This window comes from Centruroides vittatus, unplaced genomic scaffold (genome assembly GCF_030686945.1).
Source record: "Centruroides vittatus isolate TY-2023 unplaced genomic scaffold, ASM3068694v2 contig_7, whole genome shotgun sequence".
Classification (NCBI taxonomy): Eukaryota; Metazoa; Arthropoda; class Arachnida; order Scorpiones; family Buthidae; genus Centruroides; species Centruroides vittatus.
Window position 1 is genome coordinate 2083964 of NW_027122442.1, and position 27408 is coordinate 2111371.

The window sequence follows — 27408 nt, forward strand, 5'->3', positions numbered from 1 at the left end:
TAATCCGAATTAATTTCACTAATAGCGAAAGTACTACATTTCACGCTGTTATATATAAAAATATATAATTTATATAAGAGAAGAATGTTATAATGTACGGTAGAGTCAGTTGCAGATCGATCAGGTTATAAACTAGCAACTAATCTTTCGTGACAAAGATTAAACTCTATTAAAATTGGATCTTCAACGCTCGGTTTTATTTTAAAATAATTAATAACTTATATAAGATAAAACTTTTAACAAACAAATAAACAATTAAAAATTATTCAACTAATTTTTTTTTGTCTTATTTAATTAATTAATTAACATTAACGAATTTTTTAATACACAAATAAATAAAAGTAATTAATAGTTGACAATTCCAACGATAGTTAATTAATTAAACACGTAAATTAATAAAATAATAACGTAGATAATTAATAAATAATAATTTAATTCAAAATTAACTAATAAAAACACGCGATAAGTAAAAATGTTTCAATTACAGGTAAACAATCAATTACGTTGATAAACGTCCAATGACAGGTTACGAAATATATTCGAATTATCCAATCGAAATTATAGTTATTAATTATGTAGAAAGAGGAAATCTTTTGTCATTAAAAATTGAATAGAAACGACGAAACAAATTTAAACTCTTTTTCGTTTATTCAAAGGAAAATTATAAGTTGCAACGACAAAAAGAAAACATGTTATAATACCATTTTATTATACAGGAGGTAGCTCCGCCTCCATGACCTTCGTTCTTCAATCCACATCCTATACTTTAACTCTTAACTTTGGTAGAAAATTTGAAATAAATTTAATTTTTTAGAATCATTAATTAATTACTTTAATTATTTTATTTCGTTGCTTTTTAACTGAATTAATATCTATTAACTGTTGAAAACTGATGAATTAAAAATGATTTTATAATATTTAATAGAAAAATATAAGATAAAATCTTTTATAATTATAAAATATAATATTTTTACTATTATAAACTCGAACGGAAGGGAAGAAAACTTCATTTTTGTGTAGAAATTTCAAAGAACGAATGCGTAACATAACGTGAATAATAATATATTATTATTAAAATTACAAAGAAAATTACTTAATAATACAATACTATATTATTATATATATATATATTTATTTATTTATTTATAAAATAAAATAGCAAAGTTTAAAAAGAAATTTCGAAATGATAAAGCATTGAAATCTCTTCGATATTCGAGAATTGAAATACGAGATCCAAATAACATAAATCTAATGCTAATGCTGACAGTAACAAAGTATAACGATTTTTTCACCCTTAAACGATTTTCTGACGAATTATAATTCTTGTAAAAAAAAATGATCAATTATTATTCTTTTTCTTGTCATAATTTATCAATCAACCTATTTCGACAATGATTCTTGTCCATCTTTTAACTTTTGCTTTAAAAATTACAGTTATATTTATTAAAAATTTCATGTAAATTATTTTAAAAAACATTAAAATAAAATCAAAAATATAAAGCTATATTTATATAGAAAGATATAATTAATAATTTTAATTTTCGTTCGTTTCTAACTTGAATTTGATGCTTATTTCTTCTAAATTTTGTAGATTCTTTTTGACGAAGGTTAATAAAATTTTAAATTACTGTTTTAACAATAATTAAAATAGAAATTTAACGAAAAAAATTGTCTTATAAGAATTGTCATTATTTTATATCCTCGTCGGTATTAAGGAAATTGGTTATTAAATTCTACGAAGCTGTCGAAGAAGATTGTAATATTTAAAAAAAAAAAAGAAGAAATAGTTTTATCTTTATCAATCTTTATGAGAAAGTAACAAAATATATTGCTGAATCTAAATCTTATTTACATTTTATTCACAAATAGCTGTCACTTTCTTTTTTCACCCTCCAACTATTCCGAAAGGGAAAGTAAAGGCGATCACGTGAGTTTTTTTTCATTTTCACTTACACGAACGGAAAAAAATCGATTCGAAGATACGCGGAATTTAATTTACTTTTATTTGATCATTTGCTTTTAATATTTTAACACACGCAAAATTATGTTTACTTAATTTATCGTTACATATTAGCATCTCTTTCGTACTTTGAAGAGGGTGTAGTAAAATATAATAGAAGTTATGCACTCACAGACTAATTTTACCATAAAAGAATTGAAAATAAATAAACATCTTCGGTTGCAACCGTTGTAAAACGGCGCTGTGTTCGAAGTACTTCGATTCTCCCGTGTTCTATACATCAAACAACACTCGAACCGCATCACTGGTCGGAGATAGGTGTCACCAGATGGGTTGATCGTTCTTCATCCGGGTAATTTCTGCTTCTCCTTCTTATTTCAGAAGGAAGAGCGAAACATATGCCACGAAATGACGGGCGAAGAAGTGTCGAACGTCACAAAAAGTTACTCTACCCCTTTAAGTCCCCAACACGTCATCGACGGTAATGTGGAAGAGAAACAGGAAGTCTCTTGGGAAGATGCTACGTGGATTATGACTAGTTCGTTTATTATATTTACCATGCAATCAGGTATTAAACTATATTTTTTTACGTAGTTAACTAAATAAAAAACAAAACGTCGCCTATTTTATTATCAAACGCGATAGCCTACAGAAAGATATTTGGAGTCAGCGCTTCTTCATGTATTTTAAAAAATAAATTTTACAGCTTTTACGAATTTAAACGTCTCTAGAATATATCAATATAAGTTATATAAGAAAAAAAATGTTTTTTTTTTTTACCATAAAATATTATCTTTCTGGACGTGCTAACGCGATTGGATGATGCTGTTTACATAAGCTTTCTATCAGAAAATCCTATAGAAAAGTGGAATATGCTTTAAATCCATCTCGTAAATATTTACATATTTGACCTATAATCGAGCGAAATGTGCTGCTTAACACTGTAAAATATTTAAATATACACAGCTAAAATCTCCTATTTTTAATATAGATTTTCTTTAAAATTATCCAGTAAAGGGTGTATTTTTTTAGTGATACTACTTTTTCTTTCTCATTAAAAAACATGCGATACATGAAAATGGATCGATTGATGAGTGTCATCTGTCTAAGACGAGCAATAATTCACCAACCAGAAAATGAGATGACGAAATCGTGATTTAATTCGAAGATTATGTTATCAGACACCCAACGGGACAACCTTATATTCTCCGTAGAATACAGTTTTTATCCGAAGATAATTTAATGATTAATTCACAAATCATAAATAAATCTTCGCCTTCAAAATTTTAAAACTATCGAATTAACAAGCGAGAAATAATCACCCTAGAAAAAGCGTAAATTTTTAAATGAATAAAGCGTGAAAATTAATTACAGCGATCGACTCCTACTCGTATAGTAGGAAATCAAATGGTCGAATTAAACGAAGATAAGATTAGAATTGTTCGATTTAATGGTATAATTAACTTGTTTTGTTTGTTCGAAACGAATATAACTATCGGAAATGAACGTTTCACTAAATATCAATTTTATAAAAACGAAACAAACTTTTACTCACGATTATTTATTTATTTTTGTTATATCGATGACCTCCATTACATAAAGATTAATTTTTTACTTCGTAAACATATTTTTTTCTCTTGTAGTATTTGACAGAAGATTAATTTATTATTTTCTTTCTATAAATTTGAAGTGATATTTTATTAATATGGATGAATTCAAATTTTCGTGAGTTTAAAACTAGCATGTATAATATGTAAGTCGACTGTTGACTATGTAAATATATTACTATACTGCGTAACTTATGATAGAGAAGTATATGTAACTTAATACTGCATTAGACCTTATATTAACTCTTCTTGATGTAACATAACAGTTTTATTTTTCTAGTATTTACTGTAACTTTACAGTATTAAGTTTAGTACATAAAATTTTTAGTTAAAGTAATGTCATATGTACAAGATTTTAACATTAATTAAACAATTTCTAAAAATATTTTCTTTAAACGTTGATGTTTTAACTTTCTTTTAAATGTAATAATTTAACTTGGAAGTAGCAGAAAAGACGTCATACTCGAATAAATCTCATAACATAATAAGTACCGAATGGTAAATCTGGCCTATTAATCACGGTCGTGCATTAGTAATTCTAAGATTATTTTATCAAGAATGTTACCTCAATCGAAGTAGATGTAAGCATTAAGTATAATATGGTTAATAATGTTAATCGTGACATTTTACCTACTCGTTAAAGAAAGGTATGACTTAACTTTTCTATTTACCACCCGTGTCGGGAAGTATACAATTAATTCTCTACTTACACAATTTGACGTCACTGAATGATAAAATCTTGGTATGATTTACATGTTTTGTTCACGTACTTATTTTTATTGATACTTTAACATTATTTTTTATTCTTTTATTTGCAGGCTTCGGATTGTTAGAATCCGGATGCGTGACAAAGAAAAACGAAGTTAACATAATGGTCAAAAATGCTGTCGATGTAATATTTGGAGGTCTCAGTTATTGGATGTTCGGTTACGGATTGAGTTATGGTAAAGGTCCTGGCACTAACGGTTTCTGCGGTATAGGATCGTTTCTGGTCGATTCGAACGAGAAGGATATGGGAGCAGTGTTCGCGACTTATATATTCCAGTTATCGTTTGCCACCACCGCCACGACTATCGTCTCGGGTGCCATGGCCGAGAGGTGTAACTTTATGGCCTACTGTCTTTTCTCTTTCTTCAACACGGTGGTGTTCTGTCTGCCGGCGGGTTGGATCTGGGGAAATCATGGATTTCTCAAAAATATGTATGTGGTGGACATTGCCGGATGTGCGGCTGTTCATCTTGTAGGAGGTTCTTCCGCTTTGGTAGCAGCAATCATGCTGAAACCCAGAACGGGACGTTACGATCAAGGTAACGAACCACCACCAATGGGTTCGCCTACCAACGCTCTGGTGGGAATGTTTATGCTTTGGTGAGTGTTACGAATAGATATTTATTACTCACTTTATTACTTATATATAGCAATAGTTTTATGTAATTATTATATAAAACTATAATATATAATATATTATATAACAGAATTATATATAGGAGATTAAGTTAAAAAAACTTACAATACGAACTAAAGTGGTACTCTGCAAAATATTACACTAAAATAATTAAAGAATTATGTAATAATATTCAGCTCGAAAGATAAATATAGTTAAGAATATTTAATTCCGTTATTTTAAACACTTTAACCAATAAGGATTACAGTTTGAATAATCAACATTCAACTATTTTCTCTCTAATCAGTCGCTCGTGAAACAAACTTCGGATTTTTAAATATATACTAACCGAAAATTTATCAAGTAACTTACAGGAAAAATTCTAGAAAAGTATTCTAGAAACAAGTAAGATCTATATTTTTGTACGTTCTTAACTTTCGATTATTTTTCTATTTTATACAACTAATTACATTTTATAAATGGATCGCTTATTATATATAACAGAGAGACGGAACACGATGCGAAAGCAAATATTTTCTTACATATTTCAATATTTGCATATCGCAAATTCATTTATTTATTTTTAAATACAATATAACCTAACTATTTGAATTATGGTTATTGTTATCATTCGTCTATTGTTATCAGAATTAACATAGTTCAAATATATTTTTAAAACGTATTGTTTGTATTTTGTGTATTTTATGTGTATAATGTATTTTATTGTAATCGTAGTTTTAGTTATAGTTATCATTATTTTCAGATATTTTACTTATTTCTAAATTGCCTTTTCTCATAATCAGCCTTTAATTAGTGTTGTGATTGGAATGATTAAATGTTAAACGTTTGCTTACATTTCATACTTCAAATAGCTGCTGTTAAAGAAGATGCTGTCACATAACACTGAATAAATCTCAGTTTTTAATGATGATAACCAACGTTTCCATTAATTGTAGTCTTACTTATAACTCCGCTTAATGTTATCAGTCGTTTATTATTATAATATTTAAATGTTTTAAGCATTTTAACTTCAATATTTTACAAAAATTGTTTTTTTTCTGGTAAAGGAAGAACGGAAACAATGATCATAATTTGTTAAATTAAATAAAGCATATTTAATAAATTATCTTCTCTATCACTTTGCCAAAATGTAAATCATTTATCTAAAATATTATCCTTTAATTCGCTTACTAAATTCAAAATTTCGAGATAATAACGAGAATATTTAATTTTATTATGAGCTCGTTACTTTATACTTGTTAAAACATCAAATCACTCATTAATTAGCTCGTGTTATTGAAAATTTGTACACTAATTACAAAGGTATTTAGAATAGCGACGATCGAATAAACTTAATTAAAATATTTTACATCACAGATTTTTTAACGTCATCGATTTAAAGTGCATTTTACACATAATTAAGTAAGAAGATGGCGGAGAATGCATTTATTATACTACAAATGATTATAAATGTGTTGTTGACTACGTTAATATGTACATAGTAACATGATATAAGCCATATATATTATCTGATTATAATTTTTATTCTGTTTGTATAGTAATTATATTGTTGACTTAATTCTGCTTTATAACGTGAGTGAAATATGAGTTTTTCTTCTTTTCTAAAAATTCCATTTTTTATATCTAAAAATACAGTTTTAATCTGTTTTTATGGAATAGAAGATCCCGCATATAACGCAAAAATGTATTTCTTTTCCCCCCTTGTTATTATCATTGAAAATATAGAAGAATAAGAAAAAACTTCTTTACAAAATTCTATCAGAAACCTTAAAAGTGAATGCTGCGTGTTTATCTCATCTCGAACAGGAAAATTTCAATAAAATAATATAAACTTTTAAAGCCATATAACGTACGAAACGAGTCAAACGGTTTTATATAAACGATATAAAAATATACTTATTTTCAAAATATATTTATCACATTATTTTGTATCAGAAGGTCCGATATAACTTAATTTTAATAAGTCTGTAATACTTTAAAGTTCAAAAAATTGTTTGTTTTTTTATTAAATATAATTTTTGATTTTGAATTAATTTAATTTAAAATTTAACATTTTTTTTCTTTTTTGTTCGTAGGTGGGGATGGCTCGGTTTTAATTGCGGAAGTACTTTTGGTGTTACGGGACATAAATGGAAATATGCAGCCAGGTAAATTATTCTCGTAAATGTCACTAAAATAAAACGTATTTGTTTGATTTAGATACATTTTTTAAAAATAAATTATCTTTTCAAAGAGTTGGAGTAAACCATTCTTTTATAACAGTGGCGTAGCGAGAGGGGTGCAAGGGGGTGTGTCATACACCGGGCGCCGCTCGCAGAGGGGCGCCCAAAAGGTCTCCAAGACAAACTATATGTGTTTCTGGAGGGGGAGAGGCCAATAAAGTGTCGGGCGCCAGTTATGTTCGCTACGCCACTGTTTTATAATGAAAAGAATTATTTTATATGACGTCAGATTGACGTTATATCGTTTCTTTTGTAAAGAAAATGCTTTGAATGGTGTAAAATTGATATAATACATTTGTAAAATCTGAAACTAATGCTAATTAAGAATGCGTTAAGAAATATTCCAGTTAGTTTTCATCAAAACAAGGAGAGAGTTTTGGATACTATCAATTAGAAGAGAAATTCATATTATTGCAGAAAATCTTTAAATTATGATAAACTCGAATATTGAAATATTAATAAATGACTTCATGTTATTGTTTTTAGTTCCAATTAGAAAAGAAATTGCTGGGAATGCACCTATTATATGTATCAATTCAATTTTTGTACATATATTCTTTGGGATAAAACTGAATTGGTTGTACCGTACTTATAAATTTTCCACTGGATCATAATTTCTTTCTTTGGAAGGGATTGCTTTCATACATTGTGTTTATTATAAAAAAATTAATGACGTGTTATAAATAAACAAATTTATCTTACAGATCAGCAGTGGTCACAATTAATTCATCAGTGGGAGGTGGAATCGCAGCATTAATCTTCAGGTTCGCTTAGAAGTTTTTCTCTAATATTAAAAAATATATATTATATTTCTACATTATAATAATGAATAAACCTTTATAAAATGTTAAAAAACATACATTTAATTTTAAAAATCTGTAATTTTTATAAAAACAGTTACATTGCTCACAAGAGAAAGTTCCTCGTTCTGGATTTAATAAATGGAATTTTAGCTTCTCTGGTATCGATTACAGGTTTGTAAATATTTAATTCGTTTTAATTACTTGATTTTTATTTATCTTTTAATTTAGACAAAATATATCCATTTAGCCGGTTGCGCTCTGTATCATCCTTGGGAATCTCTAGTCATAGGAACGATAGGTTCTATCCTTGCGAGTCTGACGATGCCTCTCTTGGATAAATTACAGATCGACGATCCAGTTGGTGCCATTTCTGTACATGCCGTCGGTGCCATATGGGGTATGATTTCTGTGGGGTTCTTCGTCGAAGCGGACGGAATGTTGAATCTCACTAAAAATTATCAAGGTCTGTTCAGAGGAGGAGGATGGCATCTGTTAGGAGTCCAAACTTTGGCCGTTGTATCCGTCACTGCATGGAGTATGAGCTCCACATTTTTATTGCTTTACGTAAGTCACGTTTTCTTAATCTTATTTATTTGAAGTTTTTATATATATACTACTAAAATTACGATATCATTTATATCTGTATTTTTCACAGATATAAATGTATATTAAAACCATTTACCGTGAATTATTTAGTGACGTCAAAAATTACACAAAATGGAATTATTTCGATTTATTTATACACATATACTGTATATATAAATCGCCAAATTATTGAAAATAAATTTGGTATTGAGCAATTTGTCGCCAGACATAACAAAAAACTTATTTTGTTGTAATAAATTTTTTTTATTTTCCAGTTTTATATACATGTGAAAGGGAAGCTTAGAAATAAGTTTTAAAAAATCAATCAATAAACTCATTGTTTCTCAGCCATTTTCAGCCCAAGGATCAGTGAAATGTTTGAAAAAATTCTATGGGCCACTAAGTGGTGTCGGCCTCGTGTTTTAAAACCTATGTGAGAATTACTAATGTCTTTTATACTGTGCCTTTTATAACATGTTTTGAATACATACAAACACATAATTAATTAAACTGAATGTAAACTATTAAAAATGAATCATCTTGTGAACTGAACTAAGTTTATATCTTTACTAGCAGGTAGGCCCGGCGTTGCTCGGGCAAAAGTAACGATAGCGAAGATTAAGATTAATAAGTTATAGTCAACCTTACCCGTTTTCACAGAATGCAAGAATTGGGTCCCCCTGTTTCCGGACTAATTAGAAAATTTTTAGATGGGTCTAAAAATATGTTTGATTTCCCGCAAAAACGAAAAAAACTGCATCTGCATCTTGCACGTCGCTTTCTCTTAACAATTCCATTGTTACGTAAGACTTCCATTGTTGATAGAAGTGTTAAGCCTTATTCCTGTCCCTCTCCCCCGTGGGGAGGAATTTCGAAAAATCCCTTCTTAGTGTGCATTCTCGTGACGTACCCTAACTGTGTATCAAATTTCAACTTTCAACTCCTAATCATTTGGGCTCTGCGCTGATTATTATTATTACTATTATTATTATTATCAACTCGTCTCGATTATATATATATAGATTAAACAAATAAATAATATGATACAATTATGTTACTATTTACTTTTAGTTTAAAGCTGCCAGCGGATCACCTGTGCCAACAGGTAGTCCGCAGACCACAGGTTGAGAAACACCGAATTAATTCATTTCTTTGGTAAATAAATTATTTATTTAATTCTATCTTTACGCAGGATTAATTAGAAACAAAGCGCTTATATATTTAGAAACAATTAGAAACAAAGCGCGTATTGTATATTTCAATTTTTCCCATAAATTATTATTACATTTTATTACAAAATTATTACATTATTACATTTTTATATTCAAAATTTCCAACTGTTTTATTTTATTTTTAGTGTATTAACAAAGCAATACCAATAAGAATGACAATAGAGGATGAAAAAGCTGGAGCAGATCTAATAGAACACAATATACGTTCAGAATGGAACACTATTTTGCAAGAAGAACCTTTGAAATTGGATCTAACAACAACAAATGGTTTAAGAACAGCTCTAGAATCGATACGATTGACATCATTTCCGATGTTAACGATGTCCACCCAGACCGACCAATCGGAATCTAAATTTCCGAAAGATACGGAAAGCGATAAACACAACGTTAACGAGCCGAACTGAATTAATTAAAAACAAAATATCGGATTTAATCAAGCTTTTTATTCAGTCGAGATAAGGAAAATATAATCAGAATATTCCGGAATTAATTACGGACCGAAACAAAAATTATATATATACACAGATCGTATATACGCCGTATATGACGTTTTTATTGGAAGGATAAAGTTTTGAATAAAAAAAATACTGTAAATATTTTTTTAAAAAATTTATTTTATTATAAAATATACGTGCATAACATAAAATAAACTGTAAAACTGAAGTTAATATTTTTTTTTTTTTTTTTGTTAACTTTTTCAATTAGTTACATTGTAAAAGTATGTCGTTTCCGGTGGAAAAATCTCTTCTGGTAACGGGTCATTAATAAAGTATTATGAAAGATGATGTCTTATTATTCTGCAAAAATATATATATGTACTGTATATACATATTTAAAATAGAATAAAAACAATTAAATTCCAAATTTTCTATTGGAAATTATGAAGAAAACGATAAAGAATAATTGTATAGAGGTTCGAAGTACAGTATAAACTACTCGAAAACATGAAAAATTGAATTTTTTTTTAATCAAGGAAATGTATATTTATTATCAAATTATATTTAAATTTTAATTGAATAAAGGTGTATTGAACACGTGGTGAATAATTGAACACATGGTGAAGAGATGCAGGTCCTAAAGCAACGCATGATAAGCTTTCTTAGTGTTCATAAAGCGAAAAGAGAAAAAAACTAAAAAAGGTAAAGAAACAAATGTCAAAATGATTCAAATAAGTTTATATTTTGTTATATAGTGATATTATATTGTATAATAATGAGCGATCATAATGGCACTATTAATGTTATATACAGTTTCAATGTATATGTTACAGTGTCAATAATACAATGTATAATATATAATGTAAAAATTTTAAACTGTGTATCAAAATTTTTAATAAAGTTAATATTATAATTCTATAATAAGGTAATTAAGATATTATATATGCATTTTTTGAATATTAAGAGTTAATAAATAAGAACTTTTTTCCCTATATATAAAAAAATAAAATATTTTGATCACCTTTAACTGGATATTAGAGTAACCAGTGACACCTCAAAAATACGATAATACGATATAAATATACTAAGATTCCCCAATAAAGTGTTAATAATAAATAATCTTTGTTTTTTTTATACGTTCATTAAAATTATTTCATATCTATAATATAGAAAAAAATACAAGACAATTACGTGTAAAACAAAATATAAAAATCTTACCTGTTGAGACAATGATTATCAGCTTGCAGACCAACTTTCGATTCACACGATACAAATTGGTTCGCGTCTTCATCACAACTAAAGGAATCATCGTCTCCATTGTTGTGTTGTAAATTGGAATTGCAGCATCCGAAACAATCCTCGGAAAGTTCGAGAGAAATTTGGCAATAAAATGTTTACTAGTAATTTTCCAAGTCACAAGTGAAGAAATCATCCCAATCCTCGTTATCAGATGGTAATATCGTACGTTGATCAGGAAGATGAAATTGTTCCTCGCGAATTTTATCAACATCTGCTGCTCGTGCAGTTTCCAAAAATTCATTCGTGTTGAAATCTGAAACAACCTCATTAATTATTCGTGTCCTAGTGTCACTCGTTATCTTTCATCCTCGATGATGGTTCCATTTTAGTGTTGGACTCATTCGTGATGGGTCTATATAAACACAAGTGCTTCTATCAAGCAATATAAAATCGTTAAATCAACCGAATGTTTTTGACAAAGATTTAACTTATGTTCATTATTATTAATTCTGGGAATTTTCGTTTCACGATAAAATATATTCTACTCCAAATCAGTTCAAGATATGGTAATTTATCTCGAAATTAACTAGGATAATATAGCCCCCCCCAGAAATCAGCCTACCTGCAGGCTGATTTCGGGGGGCTATATCTCGCGAATGGCCAAATTTAGAGGTGTGATGCTTTTGATTTTTTGCTGTTATATGCATACTCTACAGCTTTTTCAAGGTTCCAATTCACATCTGCAATCTTACCATGTCATTTTTTGCTTTTAATTAAGCTTTAGAACCTGATAATTGGCTAATGACAAAGATGGGTAATTCTATTTCTATAAAAATATTTTTGTACAGCATATTGTGTAGTTTGTCAAAATATCACTCACGTTTATATCTGAAGCAAAATATCCTTAAGAAATAAAACATAAATCTCGAAATTGTATCCCTGATTCAAAAATCGTCCACTTTCACAACAAAGTGAAAAGAATGGTAAAAATGTATTGTCGCCCACATTCTTACGTTTTCTTCTGAAAATGAAGCTACTCGTAATTTATGATAATACGAAATATTTCAAGTTTTTAATATCCGGTACATATTTATTTATTCCCGTTTTATCGATCCTTATTACGAATGATTACTGTAAATTAATTTTCTTACATTATAGAAAAGCAATATCTAATAAACTATACATTCGGTATAACGGTTAAATGCAGAGATTCTACAATAAATGGTTTGATTTCCGGTGTAATTTGTAGTTATTTTTGATTTCGTAACGTGCCCGTAAAGAACTTTTTATAGCAACACAAAATCCTACATAAGCCTGGCTCCATCAGTATAGCCGCTATAAATTCAATCGAATTTAATTTATAGCGGCTAAACTATCGAAAAATATCTTTAAAAGTAATAATTAAACACACTACATAATTAAAGAAATAAGTTATACAATGCTTTATATTGTCTTGAAATAGACTTCCCAGTTTATTCAATTTTAGATATATCTTTATTAGATTATATATCAGGTTAGCCCAGTGTTACTCGGTCAATAAATAAGAACAAACATTAAGATTATTAGATTATTCCGAACTTCTAACCCTTCTGTTATATTATAATATAGCATTTGATTTATATAATTACAAACGTTATCTTATATAAGGGTTTATCATAGCGAGTGACTAATGTAATACATTTTTAAAATTCTTTAAATTGCTCGCCGGTAACCTCGTATTATGTAATTTTCTTATTCGAATGCCACCATACCACTGATCCGATAGGAAGAAAAGACTGTCGCGGATGGAGGTTAAAGTTAATACGACCAAAAGTAGTCCTTGTCCTCCACTTTTAAGCACACTTATGCTTTATTTCCACCCATGCATATTATCAATACCCTTCTTAGATTCAACTATGTCAGAGCCTTTCTTTTCTCTCCTTTCATGTTTCATCTGGTTTACCAGACGAAGTATTATATAAGCTATCGACAGGTGTTTTAAACTGTATGAAGATTCGCAGGGCTGTTAGATTTCGAGTGGAATAATTTCGTACAGTAGTAGGGGGACCGGGAGCACGCTTTCGTCTGACGTGGAATCCACGAACTCAAATTCAAGGATTGTACAAGAACTACCGTGAATCAATAACTAGTGACGTTAAACACTCGGCAGCCCGCCGATAGACACCCTCCTGGAAGAGTCCGTCGGTAGCACGAACAGTCGCGACCGGATAGAATTTTTAAAATTTACTGATAGTGCCGCCTACATTGAAATTCAAGAGACGTTTGTTGTCGAGATTACGGAAGTGCGACCATGACGGTACACATAGGTAAAATCTCACCTATGCACTTTTAAATAACGGAACTCTTTAAGTCTTTCTGCACAATGTGCATGTGTAACTATTTACAATGTCAGTTTCTGCAGAAGCCGTAAGTTCAGGTATTTCATTCACGATATCGGCCATCTCATCAATGAGGACAAATGCTACACACGAAAATATGAAATAAGCCTAACGAAATAAATTCGTAAAACTAAAAACTTTAGAAATGAAATTTACGAAAAACTAAATGTTAATAATAAGTAAAATCAACAAAACATTTTAACAAAATGAATTTTATATTTAATAAGCTACGATCGACGAAGCTTTTCTTCTGATGTCAAACAAATTACTACAGTAGATCGATTAGTTACTGTACCCAAGTTTATTACCTCCAAAAATAGCCGACAGAGGGAGTCTATCAGAGTAAGTTGGAACGCGCCCAGTCGCTGGACGCTTGTTTGATACGAAGCCACGTGGTTTGTCAACTCTTCCTCGACGATATGAAGAAAGCACAAGCCGAGGGATATTTGAAACCTTTCAAGAGACCAAAAGAAGTACTACGAAGACAACGACTTTTTTGTCGTTTATATCCCACCGAATCTGAGCCAAAATGGCGAATACGAATATTGTTTAGGAAAGGACATTTTCAATCGTAACAGTAATTGGGCGGGAAATGTAGCTTTGAATCGTATTCAATCGAAATACTGTTTTAGTCCGTTTAGAAATTTAGAAGAAAATGCCCATAATCGAATTAGTAGTTACGGTTCATCTAACGAACCGCCTCACTTCTCCGGAAGAGATTCTCGAAGTAGCGATAATTCTTCTCCGATTTGCGAAAACGAAGATATCGGTCGTCATTTCTCTCGCAACGACTGCGATGTCGAACGTGGGATTTTCTCTACCGAAAACAAAAGACAAGATTCCAAAATTACATTTTCCAAAGCTGGAACTTCGATGTCGAAAAAAACAAGAAAATCTTCGTCTTCTTCGGCCAGTTCATCGGACAATTGTTCTTGTAGCGAGAATCGAACCGCTTTCGGTTCCTTTCCCTACTGAAAACAAAATGTAAGTTGCCGAGAAGATATAAGGTTTTTACTTTAATATTTTGTGTACTGTACTTTATAAATCTGTTTGTCAAATTCCTTGTTTATCAAATAAATTTTTGTAATAAATGTCTCATTTATTTTCTCGCAAAATTATACATTTTAACAAAATGTTTCTTGAATAAATTAGAAAACAAGAACATTAATATGATCTGTATAATTACTGACATAAACAAAAGAACCAAAATCAATTACGTGGTAAAAAAGGTGAAAATTTAGTAAATTAAATTCTTTTTAAGACAAGACGAACAAAAAAATAAATGTTAGTTAAGGTACAAGGTTCATTCAACACCGAACGAAAGACGGTGTCACATTGTATAAATAAACAATCGTCTTTCTCGAGAACAAATCAGGTCCAATTTCACCTGGTAACAAAGAAAAACCAATCTGGGGCCTAGAAAGGGGATTAATAACCAATAAAGTGACGATTTGCGAGACTAAAGGATACAGGGTGGTTATAATTAAAGTTGCCCTACTCAGACCTGTATAGAGCCGATTCTCGTTGACGTATTTTGATGAAACTTGGTATATACGTCATATGGACCATAGAGAAAAAGAAAATGCAAAAAAAAAAAATGTTTAGTTCAAATTTCTACCACTAGGTGAAAAATGGCATTAAAAAATTCCCTGTGACATTTAATTGAGGAAATATCTGAAAGATCGTGTCTATAGAGGAGATATACGGACTGCCTGAATTGAAAGCAAGCATAACACGCCACGTTGCTGCAATTCCTCAAGAAACCTATCCGGCTACTATTGAACATCCTGTAAGGCGCTTTGAACATGTGATTGATGCAAGTGGATTGCACATTGAACAAATGTTGCGAATAAAAATCTTTAGCGTGTTTTCATTTTATGTTTCTTGTTTTTCATACGTCATTTTTTTCGCCTAATGGTAGAAATTTAAACTAATTTTTTTTCTTTTGCATTTTCCTTTTTCTCGTGGTCCATATAACGTATATACCTAGTTTCGTCAAAATACGTCAACGAGAACGCGCTCTATATAGGTCTGAGTAGGGCAACTTTAATTATAACCACCCTGTATTTAAGCTCAAGCCGCAAGGACACTTGGTTCTTTGCCGTGGCGTCCCGCGAGGTTATGTCCCTCGCTGGGGTGTTTCCCCGCAAGGTTTCACCTTCGTCCTTTGACGATGTATCCTCTGAACGTTATAGACCGTCGTTGAGAGACACTTCGGACATTCCGATCTGCATTCACTGGACATCGTTTCCTGTTCAAGAACTGGACTTAGAATGCAACATCCGATCAGCGATAGGAAACCACCCTTGTCGCCGGACTTCTTCTTCTTTTGAAGGCTACGTGCGAATTCCAACCCTTCGTGAAAAGTACTATTGACTTTTATTGTAAGTTAATTGTCTAATAAACGGGTTGTGTTGTTTGTAAACGAGACATCGATTTCTCACATGTTGATTGTTATCTCTCGGCAGTCCAGACGACAATTGAGACGATAACGATATATCTCACATAATCCTTATTTCGTTTCGAAATTTCTTTCCCCTCTCGGCCCCTTCACACAAATTCTTGTCTGTGTAATATTAAGGAATCATAATTCCAGTCCAAGTATCGCGATAAAACTGTTGATCTAGAAGTTTAAACTGTCTGGAACACGAATTCCTTTCATTTGTCATCCCCAACTCGTTATAGACCAAAGCCTACCTGTAAAATTTTTAATAAATAAAATGTAATTTATATTATCGCATAAAGAAAACTTTTAAAGACAAACGGTACTTGTTCTAAAAGTGATTTTTGGGACAAGTACTGTTTGACTCTACTGAAGAACACGATGAAGGAAGATATCTTTTTAATTGGTTCTATAATGTTACTTCTATCAACGTTTGACAGAAATTATCTGGTTTCCTTTCCCATAGGTTATACTTTGACTGGGAAACCAGATATGAGAAACTTTCATCCAAAAGATTAGACTCTATTTTACAGATGGATCCAAAACTGATAGTGGCACAGATGCTAGAATTTATGGGGAACAGTCAGGTAAGGCTTTGTATCACTGTTGTAAGTTCCCCATTGTGTTTCAAGTAGAGTTGTTAGCTGTTATTCGTTGTGTTTGCACTATTTTCTATAGGTCCTCTTAATAAGACTATCTACATTGTTTCTGATAGTCGGGTTGCCCTAAAGGCACTCTTTAAACACGAAGTCGGCCGAAGGAAAAGTTGTTTTACTGGTTTCGTTTTACAAATTGTTTATGTTTTGTCTACTACCTTCCCGCTCGGTTGAGTTCATTTTTTATTTAAGGGTGACATTCAATGTCAGTTGGTTATGTTTATAAAATCTTTGTTGTTCCGTTTATACTGTATATTTTTGTGTATAGATTAAATATTTTTGTATTGTTGAATGAAATGTTATTTACACTTTCTTCTGATTTATTTTCGTTTATCATTCTTATATTAATCTTATTTTTTAATATATTATTTATCGTTATTACTTTATATCGTTAATTATGTTATATTCGTTTTCGCGTATATATTTTAATATTTTTTACCATATTTTTAAATGATTTATGAAACGTTTTATTGAAACTCACGTTAATAGCTATAAAAAACGTCAATAAAATTTTACTTAAAATGCAACATAAATATTTTTTTAAAAGATTAATACAAATAAAGACAGTAGTACATAACATATAATTTAAATTGTCGTATTCATGTTTTCTTCATGATATGATCCAAAACAGCTTGCACATAAGCAAACGTTACAAAACGCGCATTCGAATGTACAGTATTTTCTAGATATTTGTTGGACGCTGTTCTTTAGCTATGACGTCGACACTGCATACAAGTCCTTTTTCTTCCGACTATTTTCGTCTTTTTATGCACACCTGCATTTGTCACGTTAATTAGAACCGGAATATCGCTTGTTCTACCTCGTATTTTTCTACTAGAAACATTTTTCGAAAGTTCGTCTATAACAAGGGTCGCCAAACTATTTTGATCCAAGTTTTCGAAACCTCACATCGACCCCCACCAAAAAGTTTGTGTTACAAGCAAAAAAAACAAACAAAAAAACGCACTTACTATTTAAATACATTTCTTTTAATTTTTCATTTCTTTTTCATTTATTGTATATATTTTAATAATAATTTTTGTAACTGACAATCAGTGAGACGGATAAGCTTGATCCTTAGCTTAAGCTTGATAATCGACCCCCCAATAATGTTATATCGACCCCTGGGGGTCGATATCGATCACTTTGGCGACCCTGGTCTATAAGATTTAATCTAAATTGGATTGGTGTTAAAAACTGTTTATTCGCTGGATTGTTAGTTAATTTATATAAAACGTAATTGTTTTGTACGGCAGTATCCAGATAGAACCAAAATAAGTAGGACAGATTTTCTTGCTATTGAATAATATTTTCGATTTTGATCAGCTAAGTCAATACCTCCCATATTTTTGTTATAATTTGAAAATATGAGTGGACATTGTACCTCACTGACTGTTGTTCCTGTCTTTCGGTGACCTTCGTCTTTCGGTGTTCACTATCGTCATTTTTTCGTTTGTTGATGCTATATTAATTTGTTTTTTTGTCGTGCCAAGTCGAACATAGCAAATTTCTTTTTTCTACACATTGCTGAACAATGATATCATGTTTGTTTGTTTTCAAAGTTTTCAAACAAGACGGTAGATACTTTTTATTTACTAGTATTGTGCCACACGCATAATTTTTTTCTTTAGTAAATCAAGCAACAGTGGTATGATGATAAAAAATCGGTGAAAATACAAGTGATGATATTGGTTATGCAAAACTTTTGTTATGCATAACATCATATGCGAGCCCCTTTTCGCTTCTAGGGATTTTATCGTTTTTTTTCCCACAATATACGTTGAAATTGTACACGTAACCGTTATTCGAATCGTATAGCATCCACATTTTTAGGGCACGTTTAGCTGGTTTTATAGGCATATATTGCACAATTCCAACACGACCTTTATGTTTTAGTAATGCCTCATCAATTGATATATCACGGAAAGGAGTAATACATGCTTGACAGTTTTTTTTTCAACATCGACATGAGTGGTTCTACTTTCTGCGCTAAATAATAGTTAGGATCGTTCCGACTAAATTCCTCTTCTCTATTCGATAAATGTAAATATTTTATTATCCGGCAGAAACGATCACATGTCGTTATCCTGTTTATCATATTATTTCCGAGTCCAGGACTAATACATAAACATAGCAGGTAACTTATTTATTCCCATTAGAAATATAATTGAAATAAATGCCCATATTTTAGATATACTTGCGATAGGTAGCCACAATTTATCGTAATATCCTGTAGTTCGGGCAACGTATTCTGCGTATTTGTTTGTATTTTCCTTTATAATCGCTAACATTTCGTCAGTGATAAATAATTTAAAATACGAAGAACACGGTGAACCCGGAGGAAGATCATGATTTGGATCAGAATTAGCTCGAAATTTATGTTAAACAAACTTGGAATTGTCTACCTGTATTTTCCAAGACAGTTTAGTGACATCGACCGATGTACAGTACAATCTGATTCCGATTGCGAATCTGGATCATCTTCGTCGGATGTACTCGATTCCATTATATCTTCATCTTCATTCTCAAATAATAAATCACCGTTGCTATCATTTACATCTCCAATTTCCTCATCCGTATCATTTTCATATATAATTTTGGTTAATGTTACCCTAGGTATACAAAATGGCGGCTGGTCTCTGACTCCAGCATACAGAAGCGAGGAAACAGTGGGGACTCACGTTTTTCTAAACCTATTCTAATAAATTACCATAAATATTAGCAACTAAATTATTAGAATAGGTTAGGTTTAGAAAACGTGCGTCCCACTGTTTCCTCGCTTCTGTATGCTGGAGTCAGAGACGAGCCGCCATTTTGTATACCTAGGGTAACATTAACCATAATTTTTTCAATAGCTTCATCATTTTCATATATTCGGCGACTCGTGTTGAAATAAATATTAAATATATAAAATAATAAGGATAAAACGTAAAAGCACAGAGAATCACCACACAACAGAATATCCAGCTCACTAAGAAACAAAGACCTACAGTCAGTGGTGATATTCAGCGGGTTCACACAGGTTCGGCCGAACCCGTTGTTAAAATTTTCAGTTTTCCGAACCCTGTTAAACACACGGAACATTTCTCAGTGGTTTTGTTTTTTTTTTTTTAATATATTAAAATATACGTATTATACTCTGTAATACTTTTATTTACGATGAATTTTATGAATCAAAACTACTTACAAGTAATGAGTACTACCTGTATATCCCCCATATCTTGCGTAAACTGAGATTACCATTTTTTTTTTTTCAAATCTAACTTCTACTTAATCTAGAATTGTACAATACTACTGATAATGGGCATTTTGTTTAATGATGGCAGTGAATACAGTACAGTGAACAGTTTCACAGTACTTTCAAGTATTGAGTAACTTCGAGGAGGAAAAAAAGTGAAAAATTTTCAAAATACTTTTTTGATGTCATTTTTTTTGTTATTGTGAAGTCACTATACCACATACTTGTATTTTGTGCATTAGAACTTTTTTTTTTGGACAGATTTCGCTAAACCTATATTAATATAGCCAAAAAATGACAATTCAAGACTGAAGAAGAACAAGCACATATTACATTTCTACAACACAATTTTTTTTAGCTCACAAGATCTACGAAGATCACTGTAAATTTTTTACGACACAAACAGTACAAAAACACACTGCTTCCACCCTTTTTTATATATATACCTCGGATTTATGTTGAGCTGATGAATAACTTACAAACTTGCCTTACAAAAAAATTTTTCTTTTAATGACTGCAGAAAATAAAAAGTTCATATTTCATGTATAAAACATTGCCGAATAATGATGAACACTTATTGGGTTTATGGTGATGATGTGCTTTTTTCCCCTCACATTAAACAAACAGGCAGTGTAAAAGGACTCTTATGCACGCTCTCCGCGGATCCGTCTGGCCAGCTGGATATCTTTGGGCATGATAGTGACACGCTTGGCATGGATTGCACACAGGTTAGTGTCCTCAAAAAGACCAACCAGATAAGCTTCACTTGCTTCTTGCAAAGCACCAATTGCAGCACTCTGGAATCGAAGATCTGTTTTGAAATCCTGTGCAATTTCTTACTAAACTAGAGCCTTATACCCCGTTCAACCGAGCATTTCAATCTAGATTGTGAGCAAGGTCGGGGACTATGTCTTGGTGCGATCTCTCTCGACCGTTTCAATCTCGACCGAAACGAGGTTCAATCGCAATCGATTCAAGAGTTCTTGAAAATAGATCCAGTCATAAGATAGATCCCACAATCCCACGCACGCGAGATAATACAAGATGGCCGTGGAACACGTGTCGAGCTATGGACAGCGAAATAAAAAGGATATTGTATTACAAGAGATGATGACATCTGTCTATTATGAGTAGTGCGATTCGGGGTGAAAAATTTCTCTGCCTATAAAAAAAAATAATAAAAAAAAAGGTCGACAGCACTAATATACTATTTTTACCTGGTCTTCGCCCAGGGCTCGTTACGTTTCAAATACGCCACTGATTATTAGATATATCGCAAGAAAAGGTATTGTATTTATTTCTAGCCAAAACTTCCATTTCGTTCGTCGGTGATTGTCAGGGAAAAATTTTCTGCTAGCGAACCCTTTGTTAAATATTTCGAATATCACCACTGCCTACAGTTGAACACGACACCTGACACTCTCTAAAGTCAATAAAATCGTAAATAAATTCTTGACATATAGTAGATACATGGAATAGTTTGCTATTTCTAGAAGACGAATTAATAATATTTAATTTATTTCATATATAAAGCAAAGAATAAGCATTTTTCATTATATACAAAAGATAACATATTTATAATCATGTTAATTTTTTTAAAAAAATTGACAAAAATAGCAACAAAATATCACAAAACTTCACAAATGGCAAACCCCCGAAAATATGTTTGAACTGTTCCACAACTGGGGAGAAACTAAACCTTATGTCCCTACTAAAGTATATCCTTAGGGTAAAAACTATTTAGTCTACAAATACGTAGTGAAAACAAAAATTTTAGTGCTTAAAGAGTTAAACTGGTACTATTGCAAAGCTTATGCTGATCTAAATTTCGTAGAAGTATTTAGGTGCCCCAACTTTAAGTTGTAGTTTATGAGGAGGCAATCTTGAATATTCCAAAGAATTTAAGAACTCCGTTGAATACATGACAATTTCATTTGGATTTATAACTGTATCAATGGATTTATAAATATAAGGATCATCTGAAATATCAAGGAGAAGTTGTAAGTTGATAGAATCAACTGTCACATTTTTCGGCGCCAAAATTGCTCTTTTTCACAACAAGGTAAAGTCTTTGTAGTGAGAAGTAAAGTTAGTAAATACCTTATTTATTAATCCATTAACAATTTGGACTACTCTGTTGATTCTAGATATATTGACTTTATTGTCAGAATCCACAGGAAATTTTCGTTCTCCAAGTTGTAGCAAATTCTGAGCAAATATATCTGAATTGTGGTCATCATAAATTGTTGATCGAATGTTAATGGTAAGCTTAATGATTATAACATCAGGAAGATTTGAGACATGCTCGAATTTCAACTGTTTTCTGCCCATAAGAACAATGTGTGTTAAATTTTCCCACTTTGTTCTTTCACATATAACTTTTACGATAATTTATACCCGGGCAACCTGCTAGTTTATTTACGTTTAACATTGTTGGAATAAAGTTCACAACATTATTTACGAAGAAAATTTTTAAATGTGATTTTTAACTAGAAACGATGCCTCCGGTCCTATTTCAATACAATTACTATACAGTTACACATACAGAAGAAAAATAATAGTATTATATTATTTTCCGGCAAGCGCTTTCGACGTTTATAACTACGTCGAAAACGCTTGCCAGAAAATAAAACGTTTCTTAAAACGCCTTTTATGTGATTTTTCGCTTGAATTCGATTATAATTATAGTAAACTAATAATAATAAATACCAAATATTTATTTTGTTACACAAAATTCTAAGTATTATTATAGTAACTTTATTCTATATAATCCAGTGGCGTGCCGTCATTGGAAGCGGTGTTTCCCTTGTATTTTATAAAATATAAATTTTCATATTTTAACGTAGTTTGAATTAATTAAAATTAATATTTTATTATAATTGCATTATGTATTTTATTACAAATTTCTATACTACATGTGAAATAAACGATAAGATTGCTATTGTTTATTCGAATATCAGTGGCGGAATGGAAGCGTTGTATTGTCGAAACCGGGTCAGCTTCCAAGCAGCCAGATTATAGGCATTCGCGCATGCGCTTTACAGAGAACCAACCTCAGGCGGTTTAGCTGGTGAAAGCTGCACACATATAACGCTTCCAATGATTCTATCCCAGACCAGTCCTGAGCTGTTAGCGCTTGCCTGCTAGACCTTTGGCCGCCCTCGCCCGATTATGTGAATCATAAATACATTTATAACTTAACCCAACCGATAGGAATTTACTGGTATGTTTTTATGATAGTTCTGTATAGTTGACAAAAGTTTTAAAAAATCCTTTAAAATATTTGATATTTTTATTCTGCTCTCCCATCTTATATTACTTATGGATTTCAATGTTAAACCAGTGATATTACGATTTCGTATGTCTCATCTATAAGGGGATGTAGAAAAGATGTGTACAATTCTTGTACAATGTTTAAAAAATTAACTGTTACTTTGGCAGCATCATTTACAACCAAATTTAATGAATGAGACGCACAAGGTACAAAAAAGCTCCCGAATTTATTTTCCTTAAATTTACGATTTATATATCTGTTGTCATAAAAATTTGTCTACAAATATTCAGGTACAAAGTAACTGGTTTCAACTTATTTCTACTTAAAAAGTACCGGTAATTTTCAAAAATCTCAGTTTTCTCTTTAATATTTGAAAACTACTCAATATATAATTTTGGTTATTTTGTTTATGTCAGTAATTATACAGATCATATTAATGTTCTTGTTTTCTAATTTATTCAAGAAACATTTTTTTTAAAATATATAATTTTGCGAGAAAGAAAAAAGTAAATGAGAAATTTAATGCAAAAAATTTATTTGATAAACAGGGAATTTGACAAATAGATTTAAAAAGTACGGTACACAAAATATTAAAATAAAAACCTTATATCTTCTCGGGGCAACTTACATTTTGTTTTAAGTGAGGAAAGGAACCGAAAGCTGTTCGATTCTCGCTGCAAGGCTCATTGAAGGAACCGGCCAAAGACGATTTACTTGTTTCGTTCGACATCGAAGTTCCAGCTTTGGAAAATGTAATTTTGGAATCTTGTCTTTTGTTTTCCGAAGAGAAATTCCTACGTTCGACATCGCAGTCGTTGCGAGAGAAATGACGACCGATATCTTCGTTTTCGCAAATCGGAGAAGAATTATCGCTACTTCGAGAATCTCTTCCAGAGAAGTGAGGCGGTTCGTTAGATGAACCATAACTACTAATTCGATCATGGGCATTTTCTTCTAAATTTCTAAACGGACAAAAACAGTATTTCGATTGAATAAGATTCAAAGCTACATTTCCCGCCCAATTACTGTTACGATTGAAAATGTCCTTTCCTAGACAATATTCGTATTCGCCATTTTGTCTCATATTCGGTGGGAGAGAAACGATAAAAAGGTTGTTGTCTTCGTAGTACTTTTTTGGTCTCTTGAAAGGTTTCAAATATCCCTCGGCTCTTGATTTTTTCATATCGTCAAGTAACAGTTAATTAATTAACAAACCACGTTGCTTCTTATCGATTTCGGTAATGCCGTGTAATTTACTACTGTCGATGTTTATAGCCCAAAAATCAGAAATTTCTCAATAGTGTATAAAATCCAAAAATTTATTTTGTATTTTATACACTTTTGAAAAATTCCTGTTCAAAAAGCTTTGTGTGTTATTGCTTGATATGAATAAATTATTATTAGTAGTAGTATTACACAGGGTGCGTTCGTTAATTAATAGCCGTCGCTGTGCCTCTCCGCTGCTATGAAAGTGCGTTGCTGTTTGTAGGCATTTAAGAACGACGGTGGCCCACCAGTGGCTAAGCGCTTCAGTTCGCTGAACACTGGGATTTCAGTCGTGGGTTCGCGCCTCGCTCGGACCGTCCGTGCCAGACGGACTGACCACATAAAGTTTTCCGGGTTTTCTCCACGTTTGTAATGTTTGAATACGGGCCAGTTACTCTTAATAGACCTCTCGGATGGCGTTATTCTCCACGTAACGACCTTCATAAACACATACAACTAATATAACAGACAATTACGTCACACTTTACCACGGGGCGATATAGCCTAGAAGTTTATGAACAACTAGCTGATACGATAGGAACGACAGCGAACGAAAGGAAGATGGCGGCGCCAGTACTACCAATAATATCGTGATGGAGTGGTCTATGATTTTAAAACATGCGTTTTTAGAAACAAAAAATGGGTTCTAATTCTAAAATATAACCTAGAATGGATTATCTTGCCGACAGAGCATTCAAAGTACCCACGAAAAAAAATTAGAATGCCGGCTACTATTCGAAAAAAATTTGAGAAGATATATCACCGCGCGCACTAACTTGAGGTTTCACAACTTCTAAATTTTCATTTATAAAACCGCATAATGGACTCCAAAACGAAACTATCTGAACTAGGGTTTCTCATACGGGATCCCGGCTCTTTTTTTAACCCGGAAAATATCCCGGGAAAAACCGCAAATTTCTTAAAAATTCACTGTCTTCTTATTTTGTGTTAAGGTTGAGGAAATTTTGCAAATAGAAAGCATAATTAACTCATAAACTGTCAGAATACATTTGTATTTATTAATTTTAAATTTACTTATTAGTTTTTTAAATTTTTCCTCGTTATGGCCTGTCACAAATGGTCAATAATCAACACGTAGCTTATTTGTGGCAGGACTCTGAAAATTCTTTACTTGTCAGAACCTGTAATGTCTGGAATAATTGTGCTTACGCTGTATTAACTTTTAACCATGCCCAGTAGCTTCAAAACCTGCTTAACGCCAGGTTGTGCAAATTAGGCACGGATTCAAACGAGTACGAAGTTTGCAAGTATGAAATTTTTCTTCATAAACCTGATTATTAAAGACGAACGAACTGCCGATTTATTGGACTATAAGCTTAATGTTTCTATTAAAGCAGTCGAGTAGACAAATCGAGAATACTAGAGAGCGAAAAAAATACTACAATCTCGAAAACGAACTAGAAATCTTCCAGGCTACAGGTGAAAATCACATAACATGTCTTCTCTTGAATGCATTTAAAGCGGTTCCACCCACATCCATTGAATCGGAAAGGGCATTCTCGGTAGCAAGAGTTTTTATTACTAAAATAGGAATTAGATTGAGTGATAGGAGTATTGACCATCTTTGCTTTTTAATATTTTATAAAAATTTACAATAATACTTTGTACTATGTTTAATTTAAAAAACGAAAATTACCTTCTAAGTTAGAAGTTTATCTGAGTTCATTTTGTTTCTTTTTTGTTTGTTTTTTTTTTTAATTTTTAACTCGATTCAAAGCTTTCTTGTTGTTGTTGTTGTATGCAGTTTCCAGCAAACTTTAATAATTTTTTTTTCTATTTGTGAACATTTCTACGTAATTCAAAGGTAATTTTTAACATATATCTTACACAGCATTACTAATATAATTTTGGCGGTTGCAGAACATATAAAATTACTTTAAAAAATGAAAAATAATTATACCATTTGATTCTAAGATATTTTGTATATCTTATAAATAATTAATTCTATCCCGGGATTTCCAGGGAGCTCAGGAAACAGTTCACTTTTATCCCGGAATTCCGGAACAAGAAAAACATCAGAAAATGAGAAACCCTAATCTGAGCCATGGAGGACGCCATGTTGCTTTCCACCGTAAACTATTACTATAAACAGCCGTTTTTTTCCGTCCGATGGCTCGCACTTCGGCTGGAATATAGGAACACATTCCGCTGGAATTTTTAACGGATGCCGCTCGCGCGGAGTTACTTGGAGGAATAAAAGAATGTATCCTAAGAGGGCCTTTCTGCATGAATATCGTAGGTTCGGCTAGGCCAACATTGGAAGTGGTGGATAGTAAGGAGCGTTGCCCGACATCCGCGTAACAAAAAATTTCTTGTGGTTTTAGGCCCTATAAAGAAATATCAAGCTGTTTGGCTATAAATCAGCGATTTCATTGCCAGTGATTACCTTAAGTCTCAGCATCGGCATGAGAAAAACTCTATTGTGGTTAGCCAGCTCATTGAAAAGCAGACAGTATTCCTAAACAAGTGCTAAATTACCTAATAAGAGTCAAATGCCTTTAAGGCAGACCACTATCAGAAATAGTGTAGATAGTCTTATTAAAAGGACTTACAGAAAATAGTGCAAATACTACGAATAACAGCTAACAACTCTACTTGAAACACAGTGGAGATCTTACAACAGTGATACAAAGCCTTACCTG

The 27408-nt window shown here is 31.5% G+C and overlaps 2 protein-coding genes across 2 annotated transcripts in view; both read left to right on the plus strand.

The window, feature by feature from the left end:
* The first annotated feature begins 2115 nt into the window (after window positions 1–2115).
* LOC136980431 (putative ammonium transporter 3) lies at window positions 2116–10782 on the plus strand. Its single transcript, XM_067276537.1, has 7 exons — window positions 2116–2528; window positions 4386–4935; window positions 7048–7119; window positions 7899–7958; window positions 8092–8168; window positions 8245–8561; window positions 9940–10782. The coding sequence occupies exons 1-7, from the start codon at window positions 2369–2371 to the stop codon at window positions 10216–10218; spliced, it is 1515 nt and encodes a 504-aa protein (XP_067132638.1). The 5' UTR covers window positions 2116–2368; the 3' UTR covers window positions 10219–10782.
* A 3473-nt stretch (window positions 10783–14255) lies between these two features.
* The window catches only part of LOC136980473 (uncharacterized), a 57952-nt gene continuing 44799 nt past the window's right edge, over window positions 14256–27408 (plus strand). The window contains exon 1 of the mRNA XM_067276592.1: window positions 14256–14341. Within this exon, the coding sequence (XP_067132693.1) occupies window positions 14288–14341 (54 nt within the window). The 5' untranslated portion in view covers window positions 14256–14287. The remainder of the gene's footprint in view (window positions 14342–27408) is intronic.